This window comes from Pteronotus mesoamericanus, unplaced genomic scaffold (assembly GCF_021234165.1).
Source record: "Pteronotus mesoamericanus isolate MK-2021 breed Mesoamerican mustached bat unplaced genomic scaffold, CSHL_Meso_final contig_78, whole genome shotgun sequence".
NCBI lineage: Eukaryota > Metazoa > Chordata > Mammalia > Chiroptera > Mormoopidae > Pteronotus > Pteronotus mesoamericanus.
Genome location: NW_026555258.1, coordinates 4,480,561 through 4,505,583, shown reverse-complemented (window position 1 = coordinate 4,505,583; position 25,023 = coordinate 4,480,561). Strand labels below are relative to the sequence as shown.

Here is a 25,023-nt window from a genome sequence, read left to right as displayed (position 1 = left end):
TCCTTACGTTTGTGCCCACAGTCAGCTCCCAAGACGGAAGTGCAGGGTTGGTGCTGAGCACCCAGCCGGCCCAACCCTGGGCCTGGCATTGGCCCCAAAGCTGCTCCTCCTGCAGTAACTCAGCTTGGTCCTGGCCTGGCTGTCGGTCACCCCCATTCAGGCCTTGGCCTTGGCTCCTCTCTCTGCCTCTCTCCGCCCACCTGACAGACAGTGGCTCCCTGCTCTTGTGGGTGGGTAGACACCTCTGGGGCCAGCACCCTGCTCTCCACCCACAGCCTTCCCGGTTCCGGCCGCCACTGTCCCTCCCACCCTGTGCCCCCAGCGCAGGCTCCACGCTGGGCAGACAGGACCCAAAGTGCAGCCCTGAGTGGGCCATTTGTCAAAGCCCTTTCGTGGCTGTAGCCCTCAGCCCCAGAGCCCGCGGGGCCGGAGGCCAGCCCACCTCGCACTGCCCGCTGCCCCCTGCCCACTCCGGACAGGCCGGCCGACCCCGGCTCCTCACACACACTCGCACCCTCTCAAGAGCTTTATTGGGTTATAATTCACATACTATACAAGTCACCCATTTAAGGCTTAGAACTCAATAATTTTTAGTATATTCACAGACCATCCCCACAATTAATTTTAGGACATTCTCATCACCCCAAGTGAAACCCCATACCCGTTACTCTCCGCTCCCCGTTCCCCCCTGACGCCCCCGCCCGGCCCTAGGCAGCCGCTAACCTGCGCTCTGTCTCTGCCGACTGGCCTCCTCTGCACAGTTCATATAAACGGAGTCACACAGTCTGCGGCCTGGGGTGACTGGCGTCTTCCGCTCAGCACGCTGTTTTCAAGGTTCACTCGTGTTGTAGCATGTCAGTTTTTAAAGTTAAATATAAATTCTGACTGGCTGGGCAGATGACGTGGGCGAGCGTGGATCGACCTGGCGGGCACGGTCTGAGAAGGCCTCGGGGCCGGGGCGCAGCTGGAGAGAGCGAAGGGGGAGGCGTCCGACGATGGGGTGGGCATGCAGCCTGAGCTGAGCCCCGGCCGGCCGGAGCCCCTAGCCGACCGGTGTCGGGGTCAGTGAGCGGCTGGTTCACCCTGATTGGAAGGCTGGATCCGCGGGAGGGGGCGGGGTGAAGCCGGAGGGAAGGTGGGAGGTGAAGTGGGCCTGGGAGGTGACGGAGAGAGGACCAAGTCCCAGACACGAAAGGGGAAGAGACGTCCCAGTGGAAGGAGATAGGGAAGGGCCGTGAGGACTGGAACAAAGACCAGGCTGAGGAAGGTCGTGGTGCAGATGGGAGGAGGCCCTGCCTCTGTCTGGGCCTCAGTTTCCCTACGGACACAGGAAGGGGCTCAGTGATTCCAGGGCTCCTGGGGCCTTTCCGGCTCTGTGAGCGTGGGCGCTGGACTCCGGCTCAGGGAGTCACGTGACTTTTGTGTCTGGCCCAGACGCAGCACCTGGGGCGGTGGGCCTGCAGGTGACCGGCTGGCACGCTCTCGCCCCACAGAGAGCAGCGTGGCGCACGGCGTGGTATCGCGCGGGGGCCGCCTTCAGATGAGTCGCCTGCAGCCGACCCAGGCTGGCACCTACACCTGCGTGGCTGAGAACGCCCAGGCCACGGCCCGCAAGGACTTCATAGTGGCCGTGCTGGGTACGTGCTCGCCCCGCACCCTTCCTGGCCTCCCACCCCCATGCCAGCCCCTGCCACTGCGCGGGGCCTCACCGAAGCCCCTGCTGCAGTGGCCCCCCGGATCCGGAGCTCGGGTGCCACGCAGGAGCACAGCGTCCTGGAGGAGCAGGAGGTGCGGCTGGAATGCGAGGCCGATGGGCAGCCACCGCCGGAGGTGACCTGGCTGAAGGACGGTGGCCCGCTGGGCCAGGGTGTCGGCCCCCACCTCCGGTAAGGCCTGGCCTGTGCCCTGTCCCCGCCCCAGGCGGCAGGGCCTGCGGACCCTCACGCACCTGCTCTCGGTGCTCCCTCCCTGCGCCAGGTTCTACCTGGAGAGCAGCTCCCTGGTGCTGAAGGGCCTGAAGGCCGCGGACTCGGGCGCCTACACCTGCGTGGCCCACAACACGGCCGGGGAGGACGCCAGGCTGCACACCGTGAGCGTGCTGGGTGAGCAGCCCGGGCGCGGAGAGGCGGGCGCCCTGGGCATCCAGAGGGCGGTGCGGGGGCGGGACTCTGGAGACCTGGTTCAGGCGGCAGCCTGCGCTGTGAGCCAGGCCGCGTGTGACCTGTCGGGGCCCCACCCTGTCCTCAGGCTGCAGGCCCACCGCCGCAGCGCAGGGGAGACCTGGGGGAGAGGGTGATGAGAAGGGAGCCCCAGGTGGGGGCGGAGAGGGGGCTATGCCCCTCGGGCAGTGGCCTTCATTCCTTCCCGGGGGAAATGTGGCAGAAGCCTAGGCGTTAGTGCCTCCAGGATCCACCTTAGAAGAAGACCCCTCCTCTCCCTAGACCCCCTCACTTCCCTTTTTTTCTCTCTGCCCACCCCAGTGCCTCCCACCATTGAGCAGGGGACAGAGGGCACAGGGCCCCTGGTGCACAGGTCTGGGGAGGTGGTGACTCTGGCGTGCCCTGTCCAGGGCTCCCCGCCCATCCACATGAGCTGGCTCAAGGACGGCCTGCCGCTCCCGCTCTCCCCGCGCACGCACCTCCACGGCTCCGGCCGCGTGCTCAGGTAAGGGGGCGCTCCCGGCCCGCCGGCCAGCGCGTTGCTGGCCGCAGACACACCTTCTGGCCCCTTGGGCTTGTGGGCCTAAAAATAAAAGGCTCTCAGAGTGAGAGGCTTCAAGCCTTTATTGATCGGTAAGAAGATTCAGGCAGAAGCCCAAGTAGCATTCTGATTAGGAGACAAGGCCACAGGTACTTGTCAGAAAGGGAAGGGGGACAAGGTCAACCACAGGAGGAAGGCATTTCTGTTGGAGCAGAACACGTAACAGCGATGTCAGTTCTAACCAGTGTTTTTACTTGTCAGTCCATTGGCCATAATAACTGCTTTCTTGTTATCTTTGCAAACAATTCTTCAGGATACAGGGTTGCCCTGGGCCCAGTCCAAAGGTTATCTTGTCCTGCTTTAACATTCTAAAGATTTGAGACAAGGGACGAACAGGCAGTTCCCCTGGTGCGGCAGCACCCAGCTCTGTTTTTAAGTGGCTCCAGGATTAAAAACACATCTGAATGACTTTCAGAATAAAAATAGTATAAACATACGTTCTATGATGAGGAAAGTGAGAGGACCCCACCCCCAGATGAAACCCCAGAAATGAGAAGGGGAGGCAGAGATCCAAGGGATGGCATCTGGTTGTACCCAGCTCAGCCTGGCCTGGGGTGAAGGAAATCAGGGAAGGCTTCCTGGAAGAAGGTGCATGAGCAAAGCCTTCATGCCTTCCGCAACACTTCCGGGTGTCTACTGTTCCAAGCATAGGTCTGGGCACCGAGATAGAGCCACGAGCAAGACAAAGACCCTGCATCTGAAGCTTTGGGGAGGGAGGGGGATGGGAAATAAACAGATATAGCAAGGAAATCTCACCAGGGATATGTGCTCTGAAAAATAAAGTAAGGTGAGGGGGTGGGAGGTGGCCGTGCAGGGTGCTATAGTTGGGTGGTCGGTGACAGGCACTCAGATAACGTGACGCTTGAGCAGAGGTCAAAGTAAGTGAGACGGCAGAGTGAGTGGGTTCCGTGGGGAAGGGCACCAGGCAGAGGGACAGCAGGCTCCCCGGCCCTGAGGGGCACGTGCCTGTGCTGGCCCAGAGTGCGGAGGGGTACGGGGGGCGGGGAGGGGAGTGTGCGCGCGCGCAAGTGAACAAGGTCAGGTGCCGTTGGGCTTGTCAGCCCTTGGGAGGACCTGCGTTTTCCTGCAGAGCGATGGATGCAGCCAGGAAGCACATGATGGGACTTAAACATTTTTCTGTTGTGATCAAATGCACATAATATAAAATTTCCGATCTTAACCGTTTTCAGTACGTAATTAAGTACAGAGTGGCATTAGGTGCACTTACACTGTTGTGTAACCACCATCTCCATCCCTGTCCAGAATCCCCGGAACTTTCTCATCTTCCCAGACTGAAGCTCTGTCCCCGTGAAACACTAGCTCGCAGCCCCTCCCCCGCCCCAGCCCCCACTGTTCTCCCTTCCGCCGCTGTGGGTGTGACCACTCCAGGAACCTCACGGGAGGGGAGTCACATGGGATTTGTCCTTCTGTGTGGCTCATGTCACCCTGCCTAATGTCCTCCAGGTGGGCCCAGGGATAGCGGGTGTCATGGTTCCCTTCTTTTTTGAGGCCGAGTGCCATTCCATCGTGTGCACAGGCCCCGTTTTACCCGCCCACCTTCCGTCGATGGACCCTTGGACCGCGTGCACCTTTGGCTATTGTGAATAATGCCGCCGTGAACATTGGTGTACAAATGTCCGTTTGAGTCTTTGCCTCCGCTTCTTTGGGGCTGTGAGTTAGGCTTTTAGACGGTCCTTCTGGCTGCTGTGTGGACCACAGACTTGGGGTCAAGGGCAGGGCGGAGCGGGCAGGGCAGGGCGGGGTTCTGGCAGCCCCTGGGTGAGGCTCCACGCAGCCTGGATCAGGGCTCTGAGGCGCAGGTGGTCGCAGATGTGAGATGGGGAGGAGCTGAGTGAGGCCCCGGGGCCTTCACCCGGGAACCCGGAAGGCTGGGGTGCCCGTTCTGAGGTGGGTCCGCTGTGGGAGGGGCAGGCTGAGGGAGGAACCCACGTTCTCTTTGAACAGGGCGAGTTTGAGAGGTTCGCAGACACCTGGGCGGGATGGCAACCCGACCTGTGTTACCGCGCCTGGGAGTTCAGGAGCTGGACGTTCGGGGGCTGTCAGCCACCAGGCGGTGTTGGGAGCCCGGACTGGCTGCAGCGCCGGCCACCAGCGTTAGGGCCCTGTGGGGGGCCACTGGGGACGCTGACAAGGGCGGCCCAGGCGGGGCGGTTGAGGAGGGGGTTTGAGAGAAAGTGGGGGGACAGACAGCGGAGACGACTCTGGTGAGTCCGGAAGGCAAGGAGGGATTGTCTAGAAGAAAGGGGGCGGGGTAGGAGGCTGTCCTTGGATGGGGCAGGGCAGCCCCCCCCCCCCCCCGGGCCGGGGAGGCAGGAAGCCTGGCTGCTGAGTGAGGTGGGCCAGAGACGGAGGCAGCAACGGGGCCGGGGCAGGGAGACGGGGGCTTTGTGCTGGGGGCGCCGGGGAGCCAGAAAGGGGATGTAAGCAGAGGCTGGGCTTGTTCAAGTTCGCGTTTCAGAGCCGCTCTTTGAGCTGGCAAGCCTTTGGAGACAGGACAGGTAACTGAGCCTGCTCTCTGGCTCTGTCCTCTCTCCCTCCCCCTTCTCTTGAGGGGTTCAGGATTTCCCAGGTGCAGTTGGCAGATTCCGGCATCTTCACCTGCGTGGCCGCAAGCCCAGCTGGCGTGGCCGACAGAAACTTCACCTTGCAGGTGCACGGTACGGAGCAAGGGTGTGGAATCAGCCTGACCTTTGGCCTCAGGGTGTAAGACTGACAACCCTTGTGAGCAAACTCGGTGACCCCGTCTGATTTGTTCATCTCACAAGGAGCCGTTAGACACCGTGGTGTCCCAGGGCTTTGCCAGGCTCTGGGGTACGGCGGTGAGCGGGGGTGGCCCCTGCCTCCGGGAGGTCAGCGCAGGACACAGCTCTACAAAGAGATCATCACAATTGCAGGGAACTGGCGTTCCCGGGGGAAGGGCCGGGTACTGTGAGGGCACAGGGCAGGCACTTCACCAGGCCACAGGGGTTCAGGGAAGGCTTCCTGGAGGAGGTGAGGTCCAAGTTGAGCATTGGAGATGAGAAGGAATTGTCCAGGAACAGAGGCCCAGGGGCGAGGGCCACCTGGCATGGAATGAAATGGCTCATGCCCCCTCCTTTGCCCCGTACAGTGCCCCCTGTTCTGGAGCCAGAGGAGTTCCAGAAAGATGTGGCGGTGGTCCGCGGCTCCCCGGTGGTCCTCCCCTGTGAAGCCCAGGGCCACCCCCCGCCCCTCGTATCGTGGATGAAGGATGGGAAGCCCTTGCAGCCCCAGAGCCTTGAACAGGGGCCCCGCCTGCAGCTGGAGCGAGCAGGAGCTGGGGACTCGGGGACCTACTCCTGCGTGGCCGTGAGCGAGGCCGGGGAAGCGAGGAGGCATTTCAAGCTGACAGTGATGGGTGGGTCCTCGGCCCCAGCACAAGCTTTCCGGCGCCAGGAGGAGGGGGGCGGGCCCCTGGGGGTGATGGAAGAGGCGGTGAGGGAGGCCTGGAGTGGGCGTGGGGAACAGGTAGCGGGGATGTGTCACTCTCCTGGGCTGCGCTCCTCAGCCTTGTCCCCCAAACCATGTAGAGCAGGGACAGGAGCCACTGAAGTTTGGGGGAAGGGAGCAGAGCCCCAAGTCTCCAGCACAAGAGTCTTCCAGTGTTGTTATGTATTAGAAGGACGTGTGTCATTGTTGCTTCGTCTCCATACTGCGTCCTTGTTGGTTTTAAAGCAGAAATCATTGCCCTAGGCAGATGGGCCGTGGTTTCCCTTGTTTGAGGACCCTCTCGTACAACCCCACCTGCCTGTGTGTGGCTTGTCTGCTGTTGGAATCTGGGTGGTAGGGGAGGGGCAGCCCCCCACGCCCACTGCTCTGAGCCCCCAGGCTGACCCGTGGTGCTCTGTAGATCCCCCCCGCATCGAGGACGCAGGCCAGCCTGCAGAGCTGTCGCTCGCCCTCGGCACCCCCTTGGAGCTCCGCTGTGATGCCCGGGGCACCCCCTCGCCCAACGTCACCTGGCACAAGAACGGACGGGCCCTGAGCAGCCAGGAGGGCAGCAAAGGGGCTGGGCAGCTGCTCCGGGTGGAGGCTGTGCAGGTGCTGCCGTCTTGCCTGTGGCGAGTCTGGGGGAGGGGAGGGTGGGGGGGACCCAGAAGCATCTGTCAAGGTTTGGCCGAGCTCCTCCTGTGTGTAGGGTAAGGACTTAGAGATGACCCACCTGGGCTGTCCCCTCAGGGACTCCCCGCCAGGTCAGAGCCAAGGCTGATGCAAACCACCAGGTAACCCGAGGAGGGCTAGTGCAGTCAGGGGGAGCTTCCTGGAGGAGGCAGGCTTTGCCCTAACAAGGGTGAGATAGAGATAGAGAAGAAACATCCCAGAGAGGGGAATGGGTTGGGTGGAAAAGCGGGAAGGCAGACAGAGCAGGGCCCTCCGTTGTAAAGGAAGGAAACCAGGTCAGGAGGTGGGCAGGCTGGGGCCAGAGGCGGCCGCTCACCCTGCTCCATCCCCAGGTGGGCGATGGTGGGCTGTACACTTGCCTGGCCCAAAGCCCGGCCGGTGAAGTCGAGAAGAGCTTCCGGGTCAGGGTTCAAGGTAGGGGTGTCAGAGGGTGGACAGGAGAGGGAGGCAGGATGGGATCTGCAGGGGCAGGTCCGTCACTCATGCCCTCTCTGGGCCCCCAGCCCCTCCGAACGTCATTGGGCCCCGAGGCCCCCGCTCTGTGGTCGGCCTGGCCCCGGGGCAGCTGGTTCTGGAGTGCTCCGTGGAGGCGGATCCAGCCCCTGAGATTGAGTGGTACCGAGACGGCATTCTGCTGCAGGTGGGTGCCAGGCTGGGGACCCTGAGACATCGCCCTCTGTCCCCCTCAGGCCCCAGACCCTGACCGGACTGGCTGCCAGGCGCTGAGGGCCTGCCCTGTGCCGGCACTCCGCATGCCTGCTCTCCCCGCGGGCTCTGCCCTTACTGTTGTCACCCCATATCACGGAGGGGGACACGGAGGCCAGGCTCGGAGCTGCATGCAGTGCATCCGACGCGTACCTGTGTTCCTCCCTTCATAGCTTTGAGCTACGCTTTGTGTCCGTGTGACGCGGGGCCCGTTCCTGAGGTTCTCTGTGCTCACCCCTGAAAGGGGACGTGTGCTGCCATGGCCCCGAGGGGTGCAGACCTGCTGGGAGCGCCGGCTCCCCGTGGGAGCATGAGCCCCCTCGGCGTCCTCCCCAGGAGGCGGGCGCTCCCTGCCTCCCACAGGACCCTGCTTCCCAGGAGGGTCCTCAGCTGGGCATCGAGTCGGGGCGGCAGGCCAGCCCACAGTGGGGCAGGGGCCGCTGTCGGGCCCCACGGGCTCCCTGCTCCTCTTTGGCTGGAGCCTGGAGGCTGGCCCGACCCGGCCCGGCCCCGCACCGATGAGGGTCTCTCCACCCCGGGGCTCTACAGGCCGACGCCCACACCCAGTTCCCAGAGCGGGGCAGGTTCCTGCAGCTTCAGGCCCTGAGCACGGCCGACAGCGGCGACTACAGCTGTACCGCCCACAACGCCGCGGGCAGCGCCAGCCTGGCCTTCCACGTGGACGTCCACAGTGAGTGGGCCTCCTCCCCCGCTCCCCGCCCCCCCTCAGAGCCACAGGCTCCCCGACCCCGCTCCTTCTGTGCCCCTCCTGCAGCGGTGCCCACCATTCAGCCGGGACCACCGGCAGTGAACGCTTCTGTGAACCAGACAGCCCTGCTGCCCTGCCAGGTGAATGGGGCTCCCCCACCCCTCGTGAGCTGGCGGAAGGACGGGGTCCCCCTGGATCCCGGGAGCCCCAGGTAAGAGCTGGAAGGGGAGGGTTTCAGGTCCCTCTTTGCAGGTCATCACCGGAAGCCCACCTGGGCAGCTGGAGCAGGAGGTAACTGTGTCTCAGGACACGGGTCTTCCCGGAATCCAGCGACAGGCACGTGTGTTTGTTAAGGGTATTGAGAATCCCTGGTGGCTGTCTGTCTGTCTGGTTTGACTCCTCATTGCTAATCTGCTTCTTTTGGGAGTGAGTTTCATGCCTCTCTCCAACCAATTTTCTACGCCGACTTTCTCATCATGGCAGAGGGGACACCCCGTGGCCCCCAAGTTAGAATCCTCCGTTCACACAACCTGCAGAGCCTAGAGAGCTGTCTGGGAACCCCAGTTCCAAATTCCCAGGGCAGGGAACTCCATTGGTCCAGCCTGAGTGACGTGTTCCTCCTCAGTCCAATCAGCTGTAGCTGGGGGCGGGGTTACACAGAACAGCTGTGGCCCTTGGGAAGGGCCCCTTCTTAGATCTCAGGGCCATTCTCAGAAGGGTGGGGGTGCCTCTACCTCCGACTCTTGGGGAGAGGCTGGGTCCAGTTGGGAACCCAGGAGCCCTGAAGCAGCCTCTCTTGCCCTTTTCTGATGCTGGCCGGGGCCCATGGCTGTGGCCCCAGGGACCTCCGCCTCACGGATGCGGGACTCCTGAGTTGGCACCCTCCTCCTGGGAAAGCCGGGCACAGGGGATGGTCGTGCTGGCGACACCTCCGGGGGCCCAGTCCTTCCCAGGGTCTCGCTGATATGCTCGTCTCCATGGCAACCCCCCCTCCAGTTCCAGGTTCCAGGTTCTGCCTGAGGGTTCCCTGAGGATCCAGCCGGTCCTTGCCCAGGATGCCGGACACTACCTCTGCCTGGCGTCCAACGCTGCAGGCTCCGACCGGCAAGGCCGTGACCTCCAGGTCTTCGGTAGGTGGACAAGGGAAGGTGCACTCTTGCCTTCAGCATCCACCCTGAGTCTGGGCCAGGTTCTGCTTAGTTTCTGGGTCATTCTAGCTGTCTGGAGCCAGCAACAGTCTTCTCCAGATGTTTTTGACAATGAAGCCCATTAGTAAAAATGTTTTAACATCACACTGAAAGATGCACATTTACTTTTATGCATAGTTAGTGGATATACCCACTACTAGGCTGCTGTATTGAGTGAGTGATAAAACACGCAAAAGAGGTAAACTGCTTGAAAGGGTGAGGTTCAGAACCACTGAGCAGGGCGTTCCCACCGGCTCTTCCCACGCCAACCTCACCCCTCGGGGGAGGCTGCGCTGCCGGAAGCAGTGACGCCCAGAGGCCTCATCCCAGAGGTGGCCGGAGGTGCCAGCCGCCGGGGTGAGCAGAGGCCCCTCACCGGAACTTCAGGAGCTGTCGGGAGGTCCCCAAGGGGAGTTTCTCCCGCCGCCTCTCCGCTGCTTCCTTGGGTGGGTTGAGGCGGTGGGAGTAGCCCTGGCTGCCCCCGACCCTCCACGCTGTCTCCTGACCACTGCTCTCTCCCCAGAGCCTCCCACCATCGCCCCCGGCCCCTCTGACCTGACCCTGACGGCCCACACCCCGGCCTTGCTGCCCTGCGAGGCCAGTGGCTCGCCCAAGCCCCTCGTGGTCTGGTGGAAGGACGGACAGAAGCTGGACTTCCGCCTGCAGCAGGGCGCCTACCGGTACTGAGCGGCCCTCCTGGTAGTCTCCTGAGCCGCTCGGGGTGGGGGATGGCACCCGACCTCACGGAGGACGACCCAGGTCGGAAACGAGGCAGGAACGTGCTCCGGGGCTCAGCAAAGCCGTCACCAGGGCTTCTGTCCCGGCCTCGGGGGGCCAGGACGGCCTTCACACTGAGGCGTCGGGCATGGGTGGGGGCGGCTGAGATGTACAGCCGAACAGAAAGTGCGTGGCCTTTAAAACCAGGGCTGCCACGGTTTGAAAACGTTTTTGGAAGCCCAGGTTCCTGCTGGCGGAGCCTGGACCCAGGGCCCCTGCCGCAGCCTAGTTCTCCCTGCCTCTCAAACGTCGCTGGCCCTGGGACGGCCCCTGGGAGCCCAAGAGCAGTCTGCGCACCAGCTCACCGGCCCAACCGTGGCCGTGTCAGGGGCCAGCGCCTCGTGGGGCCTGTGGCTACAGCAGGTGTTCGTTAGACAAGTGGCCTGATCCGGGAGGCAGGTGTGGTTCCCATCGTCGACATCACCACAGAGGGTGAATGCAGGAGACGTGCAGGGTTACAGAGAAACTGGGATGGAAATCAAAATCGCCCCCAAACTAGACCTTTGGAGGTGGAAACTTCTAGAAGAAGCCAATAAGAGGGCTGGGGGCCAGACACAGGAAAGGGGAATAGTCATGAGGCTCCCCCACCCCAATCCCCCAGGCAGGGAGGCCATAGCGGGCTGGTCTCAGGTCAGTCAGGCGAGCCACTCCGCAGCCCCTCGTCTGTCTGTCCGCCCCAGGCTCCTGCCCTCCAACGCCCTGCTCCTCGCAGCTCCCAGCCTCCATGACGCAGTCCAGTTTGAGTGCGTGGCGAGCAATGAGGTGGGCGAGGCCCGCAGGCTGTACCAGGTGACCGTCCACGGTGAGCTGGGGGCGGGGGCCGAGGAGGAAGCCAGGATGGGGCGGCCACCTCCTCTCCGGGTGCTCTCTCACCCTCAGGGACTTGGCCAGCTGCCTGGCAGGCTTCCTGCGCCGCACAGCCCACCTCCTCCAGGAGGCCCCCTCTGATCCTGCCCTGCCCGCACTGACATAACCCGGCCCCAGCGCAGCCCTGGCATGCGGGAGCTCTCAGGAGAGACCCCTCCCAATCTAGAATGTTCTAATCTGGCCTTGTCATCATCCTGGGTAAAATCCACCCCCTTCCCCCAGTGTCCCCTGCCCTTGGGATAGAATGCAAGGTGTCACCGGGGCCCCCAAGGCCCCCTGTGGGCTGGCTCCACTGACCCCCACTCCCGCCCCAGGTTAAGCTCACACCATGGCCGGCCTGCTCTGGGATCCGGTCTGCTGTTCAGTTTTATGTTCCTTGCCTCTGGGCCTTCACAGATACTGTTCCCTCTTCTGTGAACACTTCCCTTCGCCCTTCACCCAGCCAACACCTGCTTCCTCAGACCTCAGGTTCAATGCCATGTCCCCTGCTCTGAGCTGCCACCAGCTCCCAGCTCCCTGAGATGCCTGGCTGGTGTCTCTAGGGAAAGCAGTTTGTAGCCATCCCCGTGCCCAGCCAAAAATATTTCCGGAGTCAGTGAATGTGACCTCTCTCTGTTGCACCTCCCTTCCTGGCCCTTTGTCACTAACATCGCCGTGGGGCTCGGTCTCTCTCTATGGTTTTCGTCCACCTGGCCCGTGCCAGGCGTTGTTCCCCACGGCCCTCAGCGCGGCCTCATGCCTGCTTTTACGTCTCAGTGCCCCCCACCATTGCCGACGACCAGACGGACTTCATGGTGACCAAGATGGCGCCCGTGGTCCTCACGTGCCACAGCACCGGCGTGCCTGCCCCGGCGGTGTCCTGGAGCAAGGCAGGCATCCCCCTGGGGGTGCGGGGGAGTGGCTACCGTGTCTCGCCCTCGGGTAAGGAAGGGGGAACAAGCTGCTGCTGAGGGGACGGGGCTGGGCGGAGGCGTGGGAGCGGCCCGCGGCCCGTGCAGTGGGGCACGGCCCTCCCCTCCCCGCTGTGGGGCCTGGGGGACGCCCCCTGCCCTCCCTGCGCCTCTGTGGCCCCACCCGTGCACCGGGGTGTTGCTGCCCCTCAGGGGTCCCCTGATGCTGGCTGGCAAAGCAGCGCTGCCTCACGGCCCAGTGAGAGGGCAGCAGCCGTGCGAGAGTCCACACAGCGAGCTTTAGCTCCGGGACGGGCTGAAGTTGCCGTATTCTGCCCTGTAAAATGTGCACTTTTTTGCCCGAATTTTTGAGGGAAAAATAAGGATGCTCATTATACACAGGTAGTACTAATTCCACATCTATATAAATGTTTTTCATTATTTTATTTATGCATATGTGTTAGAAGTCTAATTCCAGAAAACGATAATGATGCCCGTATGCAGAATGATACCCTGGAAATACGATAATCAGTTTTGTTTCTAAATACAAATACATAAAAAATTGAATTAAAAAGTCAAAATGGAAGATTTTTTTTCCCTGAAAGTTTGGGCCAAAAACAAGGGGTGCACATTATACACAGCAAAATAGGATATTCTGCTCTTAATGTTTCGGTGTTCAAAGTTTCTTTCATGAAATTAAGGTGCTTGTAGACAGTGACTTTTTAAATGTCTTAATCGAAATAAAAAGTTGGTAACTTTATGGGGATTCAAATTAACTTTATTCATTGGTTAGACAGTGAAATCCTGAAGCCTGAGAACTACTGGCCAGTTCTGTGGTGTTCAGACGCTTCCAAAGCGATAGAAACCTTCCTTCTGACCAGGGGTTCCGGGAGGCCCAACTCCAGATGGGTCCGGGACCGGGGTGGGTGCTGCGGGTGGCCCTCCTTCCCCTTGCCCACCCCGCAGGCCCTCATTGTCCACAGAGGACAGTTTAGAAGCCATGTTACCTAACTGCTCAGATGCAGCCTGTGGTCTCGGAAGGGTAACCTGCTGCTCTTTGAGAACCCAAGGCTGAAGGAGGTAGGACAGGGGAGGCAGTAATCTGGGAGGCTTCCTGGAGGAGGCACGTTTTGAGGGTGGACAGGGATTCCTGGCAGGGCAGCGGCAGACCCCGGAACATCACAGCCAGCAAGGTCCTGAGACCCTCCCGTCTGAGTCCTCACTGCATACGGGGAAGCCGGGGACCTGGGGGCGGAAGGGACTTGCCCACAGTCACGCGCTGAGCAGGGAGCAAGGCAGGCCTGGAGCCCAGGTCTGCCCCCCACCGCCCCACCGCCCACCACTGCTCAGCAACGGGCAGTGAGGCAGACGGAGGGGCTCAGGCCAGAGGCAGCAGGTAGCAGGCGTGTGAGGCAGGCTGGCTCCATGGCTGAGGACTTTGGTTTCCAGGCGCCTCGCCTGCCCCTTCATGCCTTGCCCTCCCTGCAGGCGCCCTGGAGATCAGGCAGGCCCTCCCCGTCCACGCTGGCCGCTACACCTGCACGGCCCGAAATGCTGAAGGTGTGACCCACAAGCACGCGGTCCTGACCGTGCAAGGTAGGGTCCCGAGGGCCTTCAGCTCAGGCAGCCCTGGCCCGGGGGCAGGGGAGCAGGTACAGAGCGCGAGGCGGGCAGGGCTGGGGCGGGCGGGGAGGACCCGGGGCCCAGGGGCCCAGACCTGCCTCTGCTCCCACTCCCCCGTGGGACTCTGGGAGGAACTCAGCCCACCTGTGCCGCAGTTCCTAGGGCCTCCTGTTCTTTCTAAGTCCTCTCCCTCCGGTGCTCAGAGGCCCCTGGGTGGAGGGGCCTGGGTGTGAGGCGTCCCCAGGGACTTCTGCAGCCCTGTTCCTTCGCAGCCTCTCCCGTGGTGAAGCCTTCGCCCAGCGTGGTCCGGGCCCTGGCGGAGGAGCAGGTGCTGCTGCCCTGTGAGGCCTTGGGCGTCCCCCGGCCGAGCATCACCTGGCAGAAGGAGGGGCTCAGCCTCCCTGCAGGTGAGCCTCCACCGAGACCAGAGACCAAGACCGAGAGCAGCACAGAGGGAGGCGGGCAGAATGGGCCGGGGCCGCCCTCCTCGCGGGGGCCAGGCAGCCCGACTCCTCGGCACCTCCGGCCTCGCGCTTCCTTTCACCACCCGCAGCCCGAGGGTCTGCCTCAGCGCTTGGCGGCTTGGCTGGGAGGTCAGGGAGGGGACAGCCTGTGCTCCCTCTGCCCCCCCTCACGTGGTGACCACAGCAAGTCACCTGCTGCCTGGCCAGACCGCAAGCCACGCCACCCTCCTACCCCTCTGCGCTCCTCAGGGGCCCTGCGGCCCTAGCCACTCGCGCCCGGTTTTCTCCCACCCGATCCAGGGGGGCACACCCAGGTCCTACCCAGCGGACAGCTGCGGATTACCCATGCCAGCCTGAAGGACGCTGGGAACTACTTCTGCATTGCCCAGAACAGCGCAGGCAGCGCCGTGGGCAAAACCCGGCTGGTGGTGCAAGGTGGGCCCAGGTGGGGCCAAGCGGGCGGGCGAGCGCGGGGCTGTGAGGCGCCCGGGGCCTCGCCCTTCTCTGTGGGGCTCAGAGCTCAGGCGGCGCACGTGCCTGTGTCACCCCATCCCAACCGCCTGTGGGTCCGGAAAGAAGTGGGAGGAAATTTTGCAGCCAGGTCTGACTTTAGACCATAACTCCGGCCCTGGCCGGGTACTCAGTTGGTTAGAACAGTGTCCCGATAGACCAAGGTTGCAGGTTAATTCCTGGGTCAGTGAGCGCAGTAACTAAGTGGAACCACAAATCAGTGTCTTTCTCTCACAAACCAATTTTTAAAAAAGAATGTTAAAACATAGAGAGATACACAGATAATAACTCTGGTCCCCCGCCTCCCCAGCCCTTCCTGGGACACCCAGCACGCTGGTCCTCGTTCATTTCAGCTGTCCCGGAGCAAGCCTTGCTGCCCCTTCTGCACAGGCACACAATGGAACTTGTCCTTTCCTTAGTTTGACCAGTCATTGTCTCCCAAGATAAAGGAGACATCACTGGCCCCAAGTCTGCAGGGTCTCCTGGAATATCCAGTGTAGGCCACACTTGCTCTGACCCCAGCGTCCTGGGGGGTGTCTCAGTGGCTGTCCCTGGGGGAGGCTGGGTACGGCTGGGGTTGGACTTTGGGGTTCCATGCCCTCTCCCTAGCGTGCTCCTCTCCCCTGTTACCTGGAACATCGCTGCTGGTCACGAGAGGGCCAGACGCCAAGCCCGTCCGGCCAGTGGTCTGTGCTCTGCTCCAGCACAGCCCCCGCCCAGTGGAGGGGAGCGCCCAGGCTCTGCAGCCCTGGAGGCGGCCTGATGGGGGGCCGGTGCCCACATGGAGCCTGGTTAGGGAGGCCTCTGCCTGGAAGCTTTAGTCATTGTGTGTGTGGATGTGTATACACGCAGGTGCACACGTGTGCAACCAGGTCAGCCCATCACAGCTCTTCCCAAACTCGAGTCCCCAGTGGTCCAGACCCTGGGACAGTGGTCAGTGACCGGGGAGTCGGTGGCAACAGCAGCGGGGGGTGAAGGAAGGGACGGAAGGATGTGCCAAGAGTCCCGGGGGAGGGACAGCCCACCCTAGCCCAGCCCCAGTCCCTGAGTGGACCTTCCTGTCCCCATAGTCCCTCCCGTGATCGAGGATGGCCTCCCCGACCTGTCCACCACTGAGGGCTCCCACGCCCTCTTGCCCTGCTCCGCCAGAGGCAGCCCCGAGCCTGATATCACCTGGGAAAAGGACGGCCGGCCTGTGTCTGTGGCAGAGGGCAGGTTCACCGTCCAGCCCTCCGGGGAGCTGCTGGTGAAGAACTTGGAGGTAAGACTCCAGCCCCGGAGCGTGGAGGGGAGTCCCCGTGACAAGGGGAGCAGCCACCGTCGGCTGCGCACCCGCCGCCTCCCGTGTGTCAGGCCGAGCGCTGAGCACCATGCGGTCTTAATCCCAGGATCCTGGGAGAACAGGCGTCACCATCCTTGCAGACAGATGAGGAAACTGAGGCCCTGAGGGCACCCAGTGTTCCCAGAGGTGCTGCTCCCAGGCACTTGTCAGAGTCTGTAATTACAACACGGGCTGCTCCCCAGATGGACGTGCGGCTGCTCAGTGGGCACGCCTGGAGGGATCAGGGCGCCTCAGACCCTGCCACACGGGGGGCCGGGTAGTGCCATGGGGAGTGCGCCGGCCCGGCTGCAGCGCACGGTGGATCGTCTCCTCTGGGAGAAGACACCGGAATAGGAGCCTCCCCAGGGGTGATGTGAGCACGGATGAGCAAGTGCCATGCCCAGGGCCCTGCACGTGGAAGGTGCTCGGTTAACAGAAACCGTTTGGGTGGCGTGGTCAGGTCTTGGCGTATGCAGCCGCGGAGCCACGGGGCGCTCCGGAGAGGCGCCGAGGTGCGAGGGTGTGGCCTTGGGCGACTCACTGGGCCTCTCGGGGCTGGGTGCTCTGTGGGAAGCTGCAGGGCAGTGGGTGTCCGGGGACATTCAGGGCGTGGAGGCAGTCCTCAGGCTGACCCCGCCCCTTGTCCCCAGAGCCGGGACGCCGGCACCTACACCTGCACAGCCGAGAACCCTGTGGGCCGCGCCCGCCGCCGTGTGCACCTCACCATCCTGGCGCTTCCCGTCTTTACCACCCTGCCTGGGGACCGCAGCCTAGGCCTCGGGGACAGACTGTGGCTTCGTTGTGCGGCCCGGGGCAGCCCCACCCCTCGCATTGGCTGGATTGTCAACGACCGGCCAGTCACAGGTCTGGGCCTGGGTGGGGCGTGGGGACAGGACCCGGGACCCTGGGAGGTGCCGGAGGGCGAGCAGTGGAGAGCCCCAAGCTCTTGGAGAGGAAGAGGGTGTTAGTGCTGTGGGTCCTGGGTCTCCAGACTCGGTCCTGTGCAGGGGGCATGGGGCAAATCCAGGTGTGACCATATGTGACAGTCACACATCAGACCTGACCAGAAGCCACCTGCAAAACTGACTCAACCCAGGAGACCTCGGGGCCAGGGGAGGGGCCTGTGCTCCAGCCCAGAGCAGTGAGCCCCTCAGTAAACCACTTCCCTGAGGGTTCTCTCTGCCCGCCTGGTCCCCGGTGATGTCCAGGGAAACACGGGGCCCAAAGGCTACATAGTAGGTGCTCAATAAATGTCTGCTGAATTGCTAAAATGCAAAAAGTCACTGCAAAATGGTATTCTCAGGACCCCCAGAACCCGTGAGAAGCCTTTCTCCCTCCTGCTCCCTGGGGCGGGAGCTTGGGCGAATGACTCAGTCTCTCTGAGCCCCACATCTTCATGCTAAAATGCAGAAAGCAGGGGTCCCATGGGCGGGATGGTTTAACGCAGCAGACCTGAGTGAACAGGCCCCAAAGACTTACCCTTGACCATTTGTCCAACCCAGCGGGAAAACGAGGAATGGCAGGCTCTTCGACCACATCCTCCAGTGCGGCCTGCGCCTCCTGGGAGTCAGGCCTCCACCAAGGAGAAGGGCCGCTTGTTTCCTGTGTCTTCATTTATTTATTTTTTAAGATTTGGTTTATTTATGTTTAGGGAGGGAAAAAAAGAGGGCGAGAAACATCAATGTGCAAGAGACTTATCGATTGGTTATCTCTCGTGTGCCCCCAACTGGGGACCTGGCCTGCAACCCAGGCCTGTGCCCTGGCTGGGGATCAAACCAGCAACCTTCCGTTTGCTGGACGATGCTCAACTGACTGAGCCACACCAGCCAGGGCCTCTGTGTCTTTGTGAAGCACCTGGTGGGTACTCAGGCCTGAGTTAAGTATGTCGGGGCTTAAGCATGTCTCTTTCTCTGCCACAGAGGGTGTGTCCGAACAGGATGGGGGCAGCACACTGCAGAGGGTGGCAGTCACCCGAGAGGACAGCGGGACCTACATCTGCTGGGCCGAGAACAGAATGGGCCGTGTGCAGACGGTCAGCTTCGTCCACGTGAAGGGTGAGGCACGCGCCACATGGCTTTTCTCTGGAGACATGCTGAACTCAGTCTGTTGGGGTTTTTTCTGAAAGTCTACGAGACTGGCCTCCTGACCCCTGAACCAGTACGTCTGCACCCCGGCACTGTATAAAATACTGAGGCCCAGGGTCCACCCAGGCTCCGTGACCCAGCCTCCCCGGGGCGCGGCTCCGGCGTTAGCATTTTATAATCTCCGCAGACAGCCTGGCTGCAGGTCGAGTGGGGATCTGACCGCCTGGCCTGCAGGATTGCTCTCCGCTGCACGGTGCCAGTGGGGGAGCCAGGCATGGGGTCAGGGCGCTCTGGCAGAAAAATGCATGGCGCTTGCCAGCCTACCCGTGTCCCTTGTGCAGCCTGGAGCAGCACAGTGGCCCTTGGTGACTCCAGGACTTCATTTGCTCCCCTGCAGGATGGGTCGCGTGGGGCTTGGGGGAGGGCGGTGAGCACTGGGCCGCGGCGGCCGCTGTGGGTGGTTTCAACCTCAGGACACCAAGAAGGGTAGGCAGTGGTACGGCCGTCCAAGCGTGGTGTAGGGTTTGAGTGAAATGAGGACCAGGCACGCCTCAGCGTTGCTGGGGACAACAGAGGTGTCCTCATGAACCGTGGCCCTTGTATTCCTAAGTCCCAAGCAGGTGCTCTGTAGCTGGGGTAACCCGCCCATGGGAGCAGGTATAGGACACTTGTTATGTTGCCCCCCACCCGGCACTCGTCTCAGACATTGCGAATCAGTCCCAGCACTCTTCCCGCCCAGCTTCGAGTCCTTCTCAGCGCAGTGTTCCTGGCAGCCGCTGCCAGTCTGTTTCACGTGGCCCACAGCCCGAAAGCTGTTTGCCAGCCCCAATACATGGGCTATACACAGCTATGCTGGGCCAGGCCCAGGGGTCTGGGGACAAGCCTTTGGGGACAAGATGATGGGAGGCTGAGCCTGAAGGGAGCTTCTGACCCCTCGTCTGATGTCACCCTGTCTGTGCAGAGGCTCCTGTCCTACAGGGGGAGGCCTTCTCCTACCTGGTGGAACCTGTGGGGGGCAGCATCCGACTGGACTGTGCGGTCCATGGAGACCCGGAGCCTGATCTCCTGTGGATCAAAGACGGCCTTCCGCTGCGGGGCGGCCGACCCTGGCACCAGCTGCAGAACGGCTCGCTGGCCATCCACAGGACAGAGGCGAGGAGGGGCCCGGCACGGGGGGCGGGCACGTCTGGGGCCACCCCGGGCCCTTCCTGATTGCTCAGAAGGCTTCCTTAGGTCAGCACCGCCCCCTACAGTCTGCAAAGCACCTCCCTGCCCATTACCCAGAGAATCTCCCCCCACCCCCCCGCCAGCTCGGGTGACCTCCAGCCAGTGACGTCACATCCCTGTGCCTCAGTGACACCACCCGTTTGGTGGGGCTGACGAGCATTTCCACCTCATGGTTTACGGTCAGAAACCAGTGACATGACCCGTACCAGGTATTGAGGAGCGACTGGCCCCTCTGTCACACCATGAAATGTCACTAATAACAACCACCCCACGGGGCAGGGCAGGCAGGCCGGAGCACCCATTTGAGAGAGGAGGACACCGAGGCCCGAGAGGCCCACCAGCAGTAAGCGCACGAGGCAGGAACACGCCCAGCCCTCCCGACCGCTGCTCCATGCTGCTGGCAACACCTGGGCACCGGCAGCCCCCCTCACCTCCCCTGTGCGTCCCAAGTCCCAGCGGCCCTGCAGAAATTCACAGTTTGCTCCTGTCAAGCGCGCCTTAGGGGTCCTTGTTCTTGCTCCTTGGGGAGCTGTCAGGCTCAGCGTTCCCGCACTTACCCGACATGGAGCACTTTCTCAAGGAATCCCTAACTGTGCCCTGTGCTTCAACGTACACGTTGGGAGGGGGCGGTCCTCCATCATCATGTGCGGCGTGGGGCTCCACCCCTCAGTCGGCACCCCCAGCTTCCGGGGCTGAAAGGGGCTGGATTCCCTTTGGACGTCTGTGGACCGCGGAGGCCCCTGCGATGCGTCATTGTGAGGGGTCTGCGAGCCTCCCACTTCTTTGGGCTCTCAGTTCCTTCCTGGGTCAGGGGTCTTGCTGCAGCCCGTGCCCCCCGGCCCAGCTGCCCCAGGCAGCTCCCCTCCCCATCGTGCTCCTCTCCTGAACGCCATGCCCCCCTCGCGTGCCCTGCAGATGGACGATGCGGGGCAGTACCAGTGCCTGGCGGAGAACGAGATGGGCGCCGTGGAGAAGGTGGTGGTCCTCGTGCTGCAGAGTGAGTCCCGGCCTTCCCTCCGCGGGCCCTGGGTGGGGGCCGTGGGAGGCGGGCACACAGAGGCAGCTGGGGTGAGGCTGCGGTCGGCGTGGCCCAGGGGGTCCGGTAGGAAGCGGGGGGGGCAAAGAGGCAGGGCCAGGGACTTGGAATCCTTTCACAAATAGTCGTTCACAACACACAACCCAAGTCCCGTGGAATGTCCCCCGGGGTAGAATGGGAGTCAGGGTAGGGGGCGATTGAATACCAGGGACCCGACAGCCAGGCCTGGGGGACCATTCATTCAAAATGCAAAGCTGCCGTCGAGCTCAGAGCGACAGCTCTTGGGTTTACAGGGCACTGCGTGAGCCTCAGTGACCTAAAATTCCACAAAAGACGTAAACCTACACATGCAAGAGGCTGAGCAAAACACAAGCAGGATAAACTCAGAGAAGACATGTCACAGCTGGGTTTGCTGAAAGAGGCAGAGACAACAAGGTGTCCTCAGCACATCTGCATGGCTGTGGAGTCCAAGTCCAAGCAATTTGGGGAGGGCGATCAGGAAAGGCCTTCCAGAAGGGGGGGGCATTTAAGTTAATATGCAAATGATGAGAAGGAGGCATCTGTGCGACAATGTGGGGGGAGCTGTCCGAGCCGGAGGGACAGCCCGTGCAAAGGCCCCGAGGCAGCCGCGAGCCGCACCTGCTTCGATCTCGCCGTTCAGAGGGCTCAGTCCACATGGGGTCCTTATGGGCTCAGCCACCTGCTCCGTATCCCAGGGAAAATCATTCGCTATCTCTGCAGTGCATAAGCTTTCTTATCTCTGATGACAGAACAGACTTCACGAGCAGCTGTGAGGCTTAAATGAAAAAATGCATGTCGGGTGCTCAGCCCCGTGCCTGACACATAGCAAGTAATCCATAAATGCCGTCTATCATGGCTCGCTCTTTATTCAAACTTTCGATATTTATTAAGATTTGATTTTTCAAGCCTTTTCAAGCCACTTTATTGAGGTATGATCAAAATGATAAATAAAACACCTTCGAGCAGTGTCCAAGTCGTCCAGGACCCTCTTGTTCTGATCTTGGCAGCCCCCTGGTGCCTTTGAGCAGGGCCTGGACCTCAGGCCTGCAGAGCTGCCAGTTCCCTGTTTGCTTGGCTAGTTCGGCTCCTTTCCTGGACCACACCCTGGGTCCTCGGAGTCCACCTCCATCCCTACCGCCCGCCGAGTCGGCCCCTTGTACCAGCAAAGCTGCAGTCTTCGCGGCCAGCCCCGCCCTCCGGGACTGCGCAGGGCTGGGGTGGGGGCAGGCCAGGCACGAAGGCCGCGCACCTCCACTGTTCTTGCCCAGAGTTCTGGAAGCTTTTCTTAGATAAATGATTCTCAATTTGTTGCTTGTATTTTAGTTGGTTTCTAGAGCCCAGAAATGGTTGGTTTTGACGATTTTGTCAAATTCTGTGCTTGTTTTTGGGGGGGCCGACTTGCTGGCCCCTCGAGTCAGCCTGGACTGCAGGCTGGAGTTATTCTTGACCCTCCTTATGTGGAACGAAGCCTGTACTGTGTGCTCCGTGGCACGCTCCTTGGGCACGTCCTTGGGAGATGGCACATGGAATCAGTTCATTCATTTCCATGCCGTTTGCCTTTGCACTCTACGAGTAAACCAGAATTTGCTTATGCTTTCCACTGTCGGTCACCCCCAATTTGGGGCAGTTAAGGACCATGCTGGGGTGACATTCTTACGCATGCCTCTGGGTGAACGTGCATAGACGCTTCTTTTAGGGCATCGATCCAGGAGGGGTGTTGAGGGGTCACACGGAACAGGAGTGTCAGTTGCAGGAGGTACTATGCCTGTGTCACCTGATGAACGGCTCCCAGAGATCGGGCCACACCCCGTCTCCAGGACCTGCGAATGTTTCCATGTTTGGCTGGGAGGGTCACACATGACTCTCTTTTTCTTTCTGTCTCTACGTTTTCTATTCTGTCAAAATGAGTTTGTGCCTCTTGAACACCGGAAAGTAGTAAAATATTTCTAAAAGCCGCCCTGGGCCTCCCACAGGTGCCCCGGTGTTCCAGGTGGAGCCCCAGGACGTGACAGCGAGGTCAGGGGAGGATGTGGCGCTGCGGTGCCAGGCCACCGGAGAGCCGGTGCCCACGGTGGAGTGGCTGCGTGCGGGCCGGCCCTTGCGGGCCAGCCGGCGGCTCCGGACCCTGCCGGACGGGAGCCTGTGGATGGAGCGAGTGGAGCTAAGGGACGCAGGGGCGTATGAGTGTGTTGCTCACAACCTCCTGGGCTCCGTCACTGCCCGGGCGTTCCTGGCTGTGAAAGGTAGGCGGCGTCCCTGCACAGACCCCAGGCCGAAGTGGCGTCCCCTGCAACAGGGGGGTCTGTGCATTGCCTGTGGGGGGCCTGGCCCCCTGCCCCGCTGGCCCCCCGACTCTTCGCTGGGACGCGCACTTTGAGTGAGCCAGCTGGGAGGGCCTCGTGGGCCGTCTTCTCTGCCTGCCCCATGCAGTCAGGGAAACTGAGGCTCTGACGTGCTCAGTGTTTGCATCTCCTGGTGGACAGGAGACTCGGGCTCTTCCAGCTCACCTGGCATAGATATGTGTCCTCTCTTTGGATACCTCGCATCCCCATGAGGAAGGCAGAGTAAAGCAAGGGCCTCCCTGGGTTGCTATGAAAGCGTGTGAGTTGGTGCTTGTCCTGGGCCTTGCCTGGCCACGGGGGGTGCTCAGTAGCCACTGCCACTCACTGTGTTACCACCCCCACTGTCTCGAGTCTCCTCCTTCAGCGTCCTTCTCCCTCGGGTCAGACCGAGCTTTAAAACTGAGAAAACGACTATCCTGAGAAGCCGTAAAATGACCCAGGCTGACTGATGGAAAGTCACTGAATGTTATTTCTGTGCCTCTGTTATTTCCGTAAATACTTTATATTTGTGGCACTTATCACCATCCCTGCCCATGGCAGACATCACTAATCTATCACCGTACACAATGCCAGATCCCTTCTCCATAGAACCCCTCTCCAAGGACTAACTGGACCTGGGACTTGACACTCGGCCACTTGAAACCCACTGCCAACCACGCGGGACCCTCCCTGCCACTGGTCTCCCCATCTCCTACAGGCAGAGTTGGAACATCAACACATGCAGCCCTGAAAATTCAGGGCTCCCTGACACCCAGCCACAGCCGGGGCACATCGGGCCCGAGCAGGCCCTCCCTTCATTTCAGAGCTTGGTCCCCGTTCTTACCCCCTCCTGTTGAAAAACCCCCAACGCAAACGGCATGGCTGCTGGTTGAGTTTCCTCTGGCCGCCATAACTGAGGACCGCAGACCAGGGGCTGCAACCACGGAGACTTGTTTCTCACAATCCTGGAGGCTGGAGGTCCGAGACCATGGTGTTGGCCGGGTTGGTTGCCGCTAAGGTCTGGGGACACAGGTCAACCCAGGACGGCCTCCTTACCTTTCTAATGGATACAACTACCTTTTACTTCATATATGTTAATTGTAGAAAGGCCAAATAATTTAGAAAAATCTGTGAAGCAAGAATAATAATCAATTATCTCTCATAGTTTGATTACCAGAAATAGGTCTGACAATTACTATTTGGGGAATATCTTTCTCCGAATGTAAAGAGAGATGTTCTTGGTTTCTTTTTACAAAGAAAATCAAATGTGCAGTTGTCTTTACAGCCTGCCATCATTACTTATTCTACAATATTTCAGACAGCATTCCATGACAATAAACCCAGTCCACATCTTTTTTTTTTTCTTTTATAAAAACATTTTACTTTTAGAGTGAGAGGAAGGGAGGGAGAAAGAGAGGGAGAGAAACATCGATGTGCAAGAGATATCAGTTGCCTATCACTTGCAACTGATCCTACCAACTGGGGACCTGGCCTGCAACCCAGGCACGTGTCCTGACTGGGAATCAAATCAGTGACCCTTCAGCTCGCAGGCCATCACTCAATCCACTGAGCCACACCAGCCAGGGCTGCATCTTCTTTAATGGTTTCCATAGGAACATTTTTTTTTAAAAAAACTTAATTGCTGTTAGCTTTGTAAATAAGCAACAGGTTTGGGTTCCCCCCCCCCCCCAGTTTCCCCTCCAAAAACTATACTGAGAAGTGCACCTTGTGTGCTGGTGCTGAACATTTCTATAGGGTAGATTTCTTCAAGGGGCACGGCTGGGTAAAAGGTGGGCGAAGGATTTGAGGCTCCCTAACTATGGACTTGTCGTTTCTCCATCCTTTCCCATCTGTCTCGGGACCCATCCTGGCCTCGTGGGAAACCGAAGGCTGCCGAGTCACCCCATCTGAGAAAGTCGAGGTGGCTTGTTGTTCCTGGCCTCCAGTTCCCTTTCCCTTTTGAAAGCAGCCAGCTGCTGCCTTCTCATCCGCAGGGCCAGTTCCTTCCTCAGCTCCCTTATTGCCAGGCCAAGGGTGGGTTCGTGGCCTTTCCCTGTCTCTCCCGTAAACTCCAGAGCAGCAGCTATTGACAAGAGACATCCCAGATGGGCACCAGACCTCATCAGATCCCAGCACTGGGCTGCAGGCAGCGGCCCTGCTTCCTGGAATCCAAAAATGAACCACCCCCTGAATTTACCCATTTAGGGTCCTGGAAGTTCTGGTTTATGTTATTTTTTTGACAGATCATGGGCAATTTGTTGCTAATTTCCCCTGAGGGCTGGGGCGCGAAGAGGCAGGCTAGCTTCCTTCTCTTGCCCCCTGGGATGCCATCTGTCCAAATGAGACAGCTGGCCCATTAG

General features: G+C 60.8%; 1 protein-coding gene across 1 annotated transcript in view; it reads left to right on the top strand.

The window, feature by feature from the left end:
• The window catches only part of HMCN2 (hemicentin 2), a 132,853-nt gene that overhangs the window by 97,747 nt on the left and 10,083 nt on the right, over positions 1-25,023 (top strand). The window contains exons 64-87 of the mRNA XM_054584723.1: positions 1,494-1,637; positions 1,727-1,886; positions 1,978-2,102; positions 2,481-2,664; positions 5,341-5,438; positions 5,891-6,157; positions 6,650-6,840; positions 7,254-7,335; positions 7,425-7,561; positions 8,176-8,317; positions 8,402-8,546; positions 9,338-9,465; positions 10,046-10,202; positions 10,980-11,101; positions 11,923-12,087; positions 13,545-13,652; positions 13,952-14,086; positions 14,444-14,578; positions 15,724-15,914; positions 16,625-16,838; positions 17,894-18,028; positions 19,020-19,210; positions 20,201-20,282; positions 22,316-22,585. Coding sequence (XP_054440698.1) covers positions 1,494-1,637; positions 1,727-1,886; positions 1,978-2,102; positions 2,481-2,664; positions 5,341-5,438; positions 5,891-6,157; positions 6,650-6,840; positions 7,254-7,335; positions 7,425-7,561; positions 8,176-8,317; positions 8,402-8,546; positions 9,338-9,465; positions 10,046-10,202; positions 10,980-11,101; positions 11,923-12,087; positions 13,545-13,652; positions 13,952-14,086; positions 14,444-14,578; positions 15,724-15,914; positions 16,625-16,838; positions 17,894-18,028; positions 19,020-19,210; positions 20,201-20,282; positions 22,316-22,585 — 3,708 coding nt within the window. The remainder of the gene's footprint in view (positions 1-1,493; positions 1,638-1,726; positions 1,887-1,977; positions 2,103-2,480; positions 2,665-5,340; positions 5,439-5,890; positions 6,158-6,649; positions 6,841-7,253; positions 7,336-7,424; positions 7,562-8,175; positions 8,318-8,401; positions 8,547-9,337; positions 9,466-10,045; positions 10,203-10,979; positions 11,102-11,922; positions 12,088-13,544; positions 13,653-13,951; positions 14,087-14,443; positions 14,579-15,723; positions 15,915-16,624; positions 16,839-17,893; positions 18,029-19,019; positions 19,211-20,200; positions 20,283-22,315; positions 22,586-25,023) is intronic.